This window comes from Miscanthus floridulus, chromosome 9 (genome assembly GCF_019320115.1).
Source record: "Miscanthus floridulus cultivar M001 chromosome 9, ASM1932011v1, whole genome shotgun sequence".
In the NCBI taxonomy this organism is placed as follows: domain Eukaryota; kingdom Viridiplantae; phylum Streptophyta; class Magnoliopsida; order Poales; family Poaceae; genus Miscanthus; species Miscanthus floridulus.
In genome coordinates this window covers 20,736,255-20,746,254 of record NC_089588.1, presented here as the reverse complement: position 1 = coordinate 20,746,254, position 10,000 = coordinate 20,736,255, and the positions used below count along the sequence as shown (strand labels likewise).

The 10,000-nt window shown below is 38.9% G+C and overlaps 1 protein-coding gene across 1 annotated transcript; it reads right to left on the bottom strand.

Moving 5' to 3' along the window:
- On the bottom strand, nucleotides 1-2,438 carry LOC136479406 (uncharacterized). The gene is made up of 5 exons (XM_066477282.1): nucleotides 2,218-2,438; nucleotides 1,781-1,985; nucleotides 848-867; nucleotides 441-716; nucleotides 1-259 (listed from the first exon to the last, which is right to left on the bottom strand). The coding sequence occupies exons 1-5, from the start codon at nucleotides 2,436-2,438 to the stop codon at nucleotides 1-3; spliced, it is 981 nt and encodes a 326-aa protein (XP_066333379.1).
- Nucleotides 2,439-10,000: the final 7,562 nt, after the last annotated feature.

Sequence of the window (10,000 nt, the reverse complement as noted above, 5' to 3'; positions counted from 1 at the left end):
TCACTCTGTTTGGCACAAGGGAGCAGAAAGTAAGCGGACAAAAAAAAATGCTAACATCACCTCATTATTACTCTCAACTGGTGTGGTCGGTGGGTAGCAGAATGCATGGATACGAATCTCCTTGATGTTTGAGGGCCCACTTTCTCGTACTCTATGTGTGGTAACGGTACCCTGCACAAAAGCGAACTCTCTGGTCCCTCCAACGATAGCCCATTCGCCTTCTTGATTTCCTATTGCATTAAAGCTTGACCCCTGGAATCTATAAAAACAATCCAGTAAGCTCGCATTGATGCTTAAACAATCAAGTCAATCAACTTATGCATGTCACAAGTTAATGTATGCGGTTACAAGTATAGTAGTAATGAAAAATCAGGATGACAGTGCATAGACGAAATATTTACAGCAGGGAAATGTTTGGAGTAAGATCAACATGGAGTTACCTTTCATAGTCAAAGACTACTTTGCTCCAGTGGAGCCAGCTGCCACCATTGTTCATACTAGTCTTGGAATGCAGACCTTGTGCACGTGCAACTATCTTCTTGCCGGGGCCAAGACTATCATATATGGGGTAGTCATGCGCATTGGTATAACCAAACATCTCAGGCTTCTCTGGATTTGCTATAGGTACTTGGTTATAGTCTGTCCCAGTGATGATCTGGTGCATGTACCATGTGCGAATGTACTCAGTTGCCTGGGAGTGTGGGGTTAGAGGACCACTCTTTGGACTAGCCATCGAAGGGCTGCATGCATTTGAGGTTGCTTTGGAATCAACATTTATCATATTGTCCTTGAAAGACTGCAAACAATGGAGTTGCTCTTCTTAGTTTAAAAACAAATAATTGAATGCAGACTAACAGAATTGGAAAGCTTGTTTTTCTGGGTAGCAGTATATTCATTCAAATCACGAACGTAAGTTATTTTTGCCTTCTAAGTCTTTCTCCATGAAAATCGTACTTCTATTGTATATGTTAAATCTTCTCTTCCTTACTTGTCCTTGGTTAATGAATGCTATCACTCTCAAAATGAATCAATAATCAATAAATTAAAATAATGTCCATCAAGGTTGTATGATTGATCTACTTTCGCAGAACAACTGACATTTGCAATTAGAGGGATTGGAATGCTTCTTCCCTACCTTAATGTTGTTCAAGTTAACAGGAAAACATACATATATAAGTGAAATTTATTCTAATAAAAATATAAGGAACACATTCAAAAAGTGCACATATGTGTTATTCTAGCTTGGGGACCATGCATCCAAAAGGGGTTCATCTCATTAAATCACAGGAGCTCATACCAATTGCTTGTACACAATTACCTACATGCAACAATTAATTGCAGTTGACCTTATCAAATCAGGACAACCACTATTGCACAAACCTCATCACCACCGGTTTGGAAACCCCCTTCACACCCCTGGTTTTTGCCAGCATTTGTGAAATGTGGACAGGGGGAGGCAAAGAGTGTGAGGAGAGGCTAGGGTTTCCCATTATATACTCTGAGGCCATTCATAGGTTATGATGGGTCGGATGGGCCTTTTACACTTACGATAGCAGTGTAGATATTTTCACCAGCGGTTGGTATACTGAACCGTTGGTGAAAATACTTTTAACTACCGATTCATAATACGAACCGTTGGCGAACATATTCACCAACAGTTCGTATTGCAAACCGGCGGTGAAACATAATGGATGATGAAAATGATTTCTGTAGTACCGTTACAGCAAGTACAGATGTACAAATAGAAGGTACACTTGGAAAATAAAAATGTTACTATCACCTTAATCTCAATTGGAGTGGCCTGTCCTGTGAAGCCCAATGCACGGATACAGATCTCCTTTATGTTCGAGGATCCACTATCTTGTACTCTACAGATTGTGATTGTTCCTTTTGCAAAAGCAAATACTCCTGTCCCACCAACAATAGCCCATTCTCCTGTGATCTTATTTTGATCTCCTATTGCGATAAAACTTGACCCCTCAAAACTATTTCTGGAAATGAAATAATCCAATAAGCTTGAAATGGGTGCACAAAAAAGTAAGTCCAATGACAAGTTGTGTGCATGTATCCGTGACATGAATCAATATGGATATAGTATCAGAATTTTAATTAGTAAGGGAAAGTAGGTGGGATAGGCGGATAGCAATGCAGAAAAAGCATAAATGTTATAGAAGAGAAAGTCCAAATAGATTAAGATCAAAGTACTGAAGTACGAACCTTTCATCGCGGAACACTAGCCTGCTCCAGTGGAACCAGTTATCATAGTGCAGACAAGTTTCAGTATGCAGACCTTGTGCACGTGCAACAATCTTTGCGTTGGGGTCAAGACTATCATATATGGGATAGTCATGGACATTTGTGCAACCAAACATCTGAGGTTGCCCTGGATTTGCAATATTTACATGGTTATAGTCTGGTCCGTCAAAGATCTGGTGCATGTACAATTTGCGATTGAACACAGTTCCTTCAGATTGCTGGGTGACAGGACGACTTTGAGGATAACAGTCCATGGAAAGGCCGCTAATATTTGAGCTTGAATTGGAGCCTTCCTTTATCGACTTGTCTTTGAGAAGCTGCAAACCAATGGAGGAGTGCCACTCTTTCAGTGTTAACACAAATTAATATTTTAATGTGGAAGAGAACCATTTTGCATTCTGTAACTTCAATGCAATAAGTACAACAGGTCTCAACACGTTTTTTGAGTCCAACTTCATCCTGATTGATATGGAACATGAAGAGAACCAACAGATAGCTCACCTAACGTCCTAATTAAGATGCCAAATAGTCTCTTTCCTCAAATGTACCGTGGACTATCTCACATCAGAATACTTGGGTGGATGCCTTCTAATAGGCTTGAGGCTTAGTTGGCCTTTTCACTACCCCAGATCTTCAAATCAGTGTCGGTTCAACCCTCCCCCTCCCCCGCCTTCACTGCTAGATTTTGAACCGACACAGGCAAACCGGTAGTAATGGGGGTTCACATCAGTGTCGGTTCTTACGAACCGACAGTGATGTGGTTTCCAAAAAAACCCCAAAAATAGACTGAAAAATAGGAAAAAACTTAATACTGGGAAAGACCCCACTGGACAGCCACACGGTAGCGCGGGTTTTTTCACGCGAAAAACCCGCGCTTCGTGGCCACCGGGGCTTGAACCCCCGACATCCTACTTATGCTGATGCTTATGCTACTTTGTTGTGAAAGGAAAATACTATTTATTCACTGAAAGGTACTCCTGAAGTAGTGCTAAAGAACAGGGCGGAAGAGAGCCAACACATAGCTCACCTAACATCCTAATTAAGATGCAAATAGCCTCTTTCCTCAAATGTACCTTGGACTACCTCACATCCGAATTTTATGTGAGTTGATGCTTGGAGACAAATATATTTACATGTTTTGTAATTTCTTTGTGATTTGCACTACCAGATCGACTTTACCGTATGATTATTAAACTTAATGTCAAGTTAACTCATACAAAATATATAAAGTATATTGTTGTTGAAGAAGATATTGCAATAATTCTTCAGTCAGATAAATGAGAGAAAATTAGGGGAAATCCTCCAAATTTTCTCATTAATTAATCAATAAGTGGAGAAAGATGTGCAGTATTTACTTTGGACATGAAATATTTAACAGTGCCAACTGATTATAGCTACTAAAGATCTATAAAAAAATACAACTATAATTTTACTAGCAAACTTTAGGACTGTCCAGCAAACTTGTGCAATATATTTGGCTTATAGCTGTAGGGTTTAGAAATTTAGACCTGAGTGTATATCGGGTTAGAGTTGCATACTACACAAACATATATATTGCCCTACACGCCAACTAGCCAGATCTATTAATGTCAAACCATTATCTGAGATACATTGCTCTTACACTATCAATGGACGGATCCGTCTTCTGTCCTGTCAAGATCTCTATAATTATAACACCAAGACTATATATATGTCTGTCTTAAATGTGATTACTCCACACAAATATTCTGGCGCCATATAGCCTCATAATCTCAGGTGTTTGGATCATTATATATATAGTAATTCAACAGGCCAGCGTTCACGCTAGAGTTAGTATCCTGTATACAAATATCACATAATGATCTAAAAAACCTGTTTACCTACTAGCCCACACATGGTTGCTATAGTCCTAAGAAATATATGGTATGACTATTAAAAAAACTTTCTAAACTATCCTGTGCGAATGCACAGGTTGATGGGTAGTTAGTATATATAGTAGGTCTGATACATGTAAACAACACACTCTCAATCTTAATATAGCTGAGGTATACATTCAATTAACTACCAAGTAATAAGTCCCATTTTGCACATGGTATAAAACAATAGAGCACATATACATCTTCAAAGTAATGATCTGTAAATTGCATTTTCACAATATATTCTACCAAAATAAGTAAAAAGACGCCTAGATTTTTATACTGCAATTTTATTAAGAAAACTTTGCATTGTGTGACTACTTTCGGTTAGATTCCTTTTATTATTATTACTGGTAGGTCTGTCAAAAAGCTTTTGGGTTGAACCGGTCGGTGCATGCAACTTAATACTCACCCGCAATCGGCTGAGATGGGAGTTGAAGGCAAGTGTAGTTTATAAAATCTGAGAATTAAAAACTAAATTTTGACAGTCTAAATAATTTCATGTAAAAACCTTGTCAACTATAAAGATTTAGACCTTGTTGAGCTCTACAATGTTGACGTAAAATTCGTCTTCCCAAAAGTTATAATTTTTTTGTGACAAACTGACAACTACTTCTTCCTGTGTTAATCAATTTATACAGGCAGTACACTTAAAGAGGTATGCCTCTATACTTGCAAAGAAAAAAGAGGTATGCCTATATTGAAGGTCATTTTTTAAGATGACCTTTGTAAGTGTCCTGCCTCTAAAAATTCATCTACAGGCTTGGTTGTTTTGGACTGTCTGCATAAATGGACTGGCCGGTTCTGAACATCACTAGGTATGTTAGGAGACCTTGATACTTTCTAGACATCTCTCATAATAAAAGAGCATGTCTCCTAGAATAGTGTTTCTGTAGTTCAAGAACATCACTGGTATTTTGGAAGACCACGATACTTTGCAACCATCTCTGTTAATAGAAGATTCTGTCTCCTAGAATCATGTTTCTAGTTCAAATAAATCACTACTTTGCGTAGCAAATAAATCCCCTTTCTGTAACGGTGATGTTGGTACGCGCTGTACATTTAATGTTTGGCTTATCTCCACCTCTTAGTATTGATGATTTATTTGCAAATTGGTCTAAGGGAGGGAGTAAGAGACATAATTCGTTGTTATTAACTGCAGCAACAACATTATGTTGGACAATATGGATAACAAGAAATGAGGTAGTTTTTGACAAATGTAAACCAAAAACCTTTTTGCAGGTGTTATTCAGGGGAACTTATTGGCTAAGGCAATGGGCCGGACTGCAGCGGCATGACGACACACGACAACAGCTCCTTCTTGCTGGTCAACGTTTGGAGACAACCGCTCTGCATTTTTTTAGTTCCAATGGATGGTTGTCAAATAGGTTTATTGGACTGTCTTAGTCTGGACTTTCTTTTATGGGTTGTTTTCTTAGTTTGTGGCTGTGAGGTGCCAAGAATTGTCCTTTGAATATTGGTTATAAACCAAGATCTTGTAATAATTGGCCTGATTCTACCGCGAGGTAGATGAAGCCGGGTATGAAATACCCTTTATCTAAAAAAACGGTGATGTTGGTAGTGCGACGCCGCATTGGGCTGCGTCCGTCTTCGCCGACGGCCCACTTGTCCGTCGCGCTCACGCAACGAAGTCGATCGACTACGCGCAGTGACTCCGGTGCCGTTTCTCGGTGCCCGCCGGTGGCCGTGTCTTCTCTGGGCAACTCGTTCGTTTGTTAAAACTACACACATACAGATACAGATCTCTTGTTCGTTTTGAATAGAAATTCAGAAACAGATGTCAATTTGCTTCCTGTTTATTTGTGCGCGAATGAAAGAGGGAAAAGAAGGGAAAGCACTGCATGCTGCAGTATAGTGGTGTGCCGAACTGCCTGTCATACGTTCTGCCTCTAGCCCGTCTTTAAGTCGCAACAACGAGTGGGATATTGAGCATGTACAAGCGTTTCCTAATAAGCAGAGCATTAGAACAGCACGGATTATTAAGAGTAAAACGATCTGTCACTAACCTGGAAGATGGAGGGCGGCCTGCACGCAGGCTGCAAATTAGAGCTGCTTCTCGGTCGCCTTGGTCCTTTGACCCAGTTAGTTGGTCAGAACAGGAGAGAAGCTCGGCGGCACGCACCTCGCAGTGGGAGAGCAAGGCCTGAGCATCGGTTTCAACTGGAACCGACGACAGATTTCAGGTAAATCCGTGAGAATCGATTTTCTGCACTGTTCCAAAGTGACGATTACCCCAGCGTTTCTTAGCAAGCTGCGCCCCTTGCCGGCCGGCACATTGATCAAACAACGACAAAGTGGGTATATGTTAATTATACTAGGGCATCAAGAGTTGACATAGTGCTTAGAAGATTAAATATTATATAAAGATTCCATCAAGAGTTGACATAGTGCTTAGAAGTGATCAAACATCGACAAAGTGGGTATATGTTAATTATACTAGGGCACCAAGAATTGATCAAACAACCGATTCTCCTGACTTGTTAATAAGCGCCTTCAAATATTTTTTATTGTAGATTGAGCTTCTAAAGACATGCTTGCCGATACAGAACGTATTCCCTAAAACCTTGTTTGGACGTGGTTGTATTGGCATCAATCCACATGTGCTCAAGTGGATTGGAGTAGAACTTGAACTAAATTCCATCCCAATCCACCCCAACACATGTGGATTGAGATTAATCCGATAACATGCAAGCAAGGCCTAATATGGAAAAAAATATATAGCATTGTGCTAATATAGTATTACACAATGTCTTTATAAGAGTATATGGAAAAATATATAGCGCAAATTACACAATGTCTTTATAAGATTCGTGCGTGCCCTAATATGGAAAAATATATATATATAGCAACTAGTAAATTAAGTTGAAAAATATATATATCCAGAGACCAAGACTAGTGCCAAAGGCATCTGCGGTGCCACTCCCACTAGCTGTTCGTTTAGTGCGAACTGAACCACCTCTAAGTCAATCAAATGTAGAATATGTCCAAAGGGCAATGCATTTTATATAAAAATTTTAGACAAGAAAAATATGAGATATAATCAGCATAAATGCAACTTTTCCCTATCTTATATCCGTTGTTGTCAATCGGCAAGCCTCTTTGAAGTTTGAACTGTCTGTGGATCACTTGTGACTTGTCGTCCCGATCCGTCCGTTTACCTGGGCCAGCCTGCAACCATACTCTCGGCCCGCCCAACATGCTGCCGAGACTATTGTTGTTGGGCTTGGCAACTTGCGTGTGTGCCTCACAACAAATTGTCTTGGCGTTTCCTTTTTCTCAAAAAAAAAATTGTCTTGGCGTTTCCTAAAAAATACTGTAAATTGTTTGGAACTTGGAATCATGGACCTCATCCCCGTCCACGTCTCGGCAGACAACACGTACGTCCAGATGCTACCAAGCTCCACGCTCCTGAGTCAAGCACAGGTCTGCACTGGGTGGGGATGATCCTTGCCTAATTTTTTTCATTAGTTTATCAACCCATGCTCTCGTACAAAATAATTTTTAAGAGATATATAGTTTAATACATTTGACTTATAAAGAATTGTTTATATTAAATTATATGTTTTTCTTTTTTGTTTTTTTTCTATAAAATAGACATAATAGATACTTCATAGTCTATATCATAAACTTATTAAGTACTTTTTATGCAATGGACTGATTTATATGTTTTATCCACATTTGTATTTTTACTTTGTATGACACTTCTGTATATTTTAAGCATGCAATAGTTTGAAATCTTGCTATTCACTATGGTTGCTTTTACTGCATCACATATCTTATGAAGTCATGAATCTAAATTTTGATTTTTCAAATTTTATTCTTATTGACTGTTATAGATTTTTTTTGTCCTCAAGTTAAAACTCTTGTGCTTATTGTATCTTACTAACTCTTTTTTTTGCACTTTTCAAAAATAAGGATTTTTGGTCATAGTACGTTCTGAGATACTACAATAGCATAAGCTATCATTTAAAACATACATCATATCACTTAACATAAGTGATAGAGATTCAAGTTAGATCTCGGGTAGGGGTAGTATTGCTAACCTCAATAGAAATATAATACTTAAGTTGTATAATGATCGAATTTTTAGTCTAAAGTAATTTTAAAGGACCAGAAAAATATAGCCACCAGTGGTCTTCCATACTTCTTAAGATGATTAAAATTTTCTCTCAAGGAATTATATGTGCAGTTATGTTTATAATATCAATATAGATGTGTAAAACATTTAGTTAAAATATATAAATATATCTAAAGTAACAACCTATATAAATTATATGTTATGGTGACTCATATGGTTTTAAACAATTTGTTAGTATCATTCGTATATGATTTGTTAAGGAAATATTTTTTTGTGATGAAACATAATATTTATTTATTTGTTTATTTATCGCTCATACATTCTGGCACAATATGTACACTTACTTCAATCAAATCTTAATATATTAATATTAATAGAAGTGAGTAATGTATAAATATATACATGCTCTATGGTTATTTAAATAATTTTTTGATAGAAGATGCTGATAATTTTTAGATTTAGTTTTGAAAGAACATTTATTTATTTTTTCAAATAATAAGACAAAAATTGGGTTACGTAAATTATCTATCATAATAAGAGTACATGGGTAATCGATGCACATTTAGATATACTTTAGACCAAGTTTCTTAAAGTCATATGCGGGTAGTTTAAATGTAGAGTCATGTGTTATTTTTATGATGTTTTTACGTAATAGCAAAGGTGGGTAGTTATTTGGAAAATAGAATTGATGTAATAACTATTATTATGTTTCATAATAGTAAAGGTGGGTAATAGCAGCTGATGGCAGTGTCAGCATGGTCGCTCTCTAACCCTAAGAATTCCAGGGCTTTAGTTCCCTGATCTGTAAGTAAATGCAGCATCTGTAATCCGGCCACCTACGCGCAGCGCAGAGAGCTAGCAGGCCGCGGGCAGGTGCGTCGCGTTTAACAGCGCGCGGGCAGTGAGCGCGAGTAGTGTACAACTGTACTCAGGCCGCCCGACAGGTCTGTGATGGAGCTTGAAGACGAACTGACGTGGAGTTGACTGGGGGTAAAATAAACCTCACCCGCACGCTCCTCGTCCTCTTCCTCCTCCACCTCCAGGCAGCACTATTACTCTCTCCAGCTGTGTGAGCATTCAAGCTCGTCGCTTCATGAGGCCAAGTCTGGTACGGTAGTGGTACTGAATGCATAGCATTAGTGGCAGATGCAGAACAGGATTGAAGGGGCTGGTCTCTTCTTCTTCCTCTCTCTCTATTTTTCTTCTTTCCTCCATCTCTTCTTCTCCCTCACCCTCCCCATATTTTCATTGATGCACCGGCTGTAGGGGGGCTGGAGCTACTACTGTATATATCAATGACCCCTGCACTGCACATACACATCTGTGTTCCTCTGTTCGCACGCCTGTGTTTCATGGTCGCTAGAGCTGCGGCACACCATGCACAACACAGGTTCGTTCTATGGCCTTTGGGCTTTGGCACACCATTTCAGTAATGATGCGCGCTTGCTTTCCTCAGTTACACGATTGTGCCCACTGGCGGTCTGCGGTGTGTGTAGCTCCCCCCAAAATGGAGAGAGTGGGTGGCTGCCCTCTCGCCAACATCATCTTCTCGCATCCTGCTAAACGATATCCCCACTGCACCTACCAAACACGGCAGGGGGGGGTTACGTAAATTATCTATCATAATAAGAGTACATGGGTAATCGATGCACATTTAGATATACTTTAGACCATGTTTCTTAAAGTCATATGCGGGTAGTTTAAATGTAGAGTCATGTGTTATTTTTATGATGTTTTTACCCTAATAGCA

What these genes read in the sequence shown, in the direction of transcription:
- LOC136479406 (XM_066477282.1), bottom strand. Translation starts at nt 2,438, where the DNA reads ATGCACCAGATCTTTGACGGACCAGACTATAACCATGTAAATATTGCA. An exon ending in CCACTCCAATTGAGATTAAG is followed by an intron (nt 868 to 1,780) that starts GTGATAGTAACA and finishes CAGAAAAACAAG; the next exon opens with CTTTCCAATTCTGTTAGTCT. An exon ending in GTAGTCTTTGACTATGAAAG is followed by an intron (nt 260 to 440) that starts GTAACTCCATGT and finishes TTGTTTTTATAG; the next exon opens with ATTCCAGGGGTCAAGCTTTA.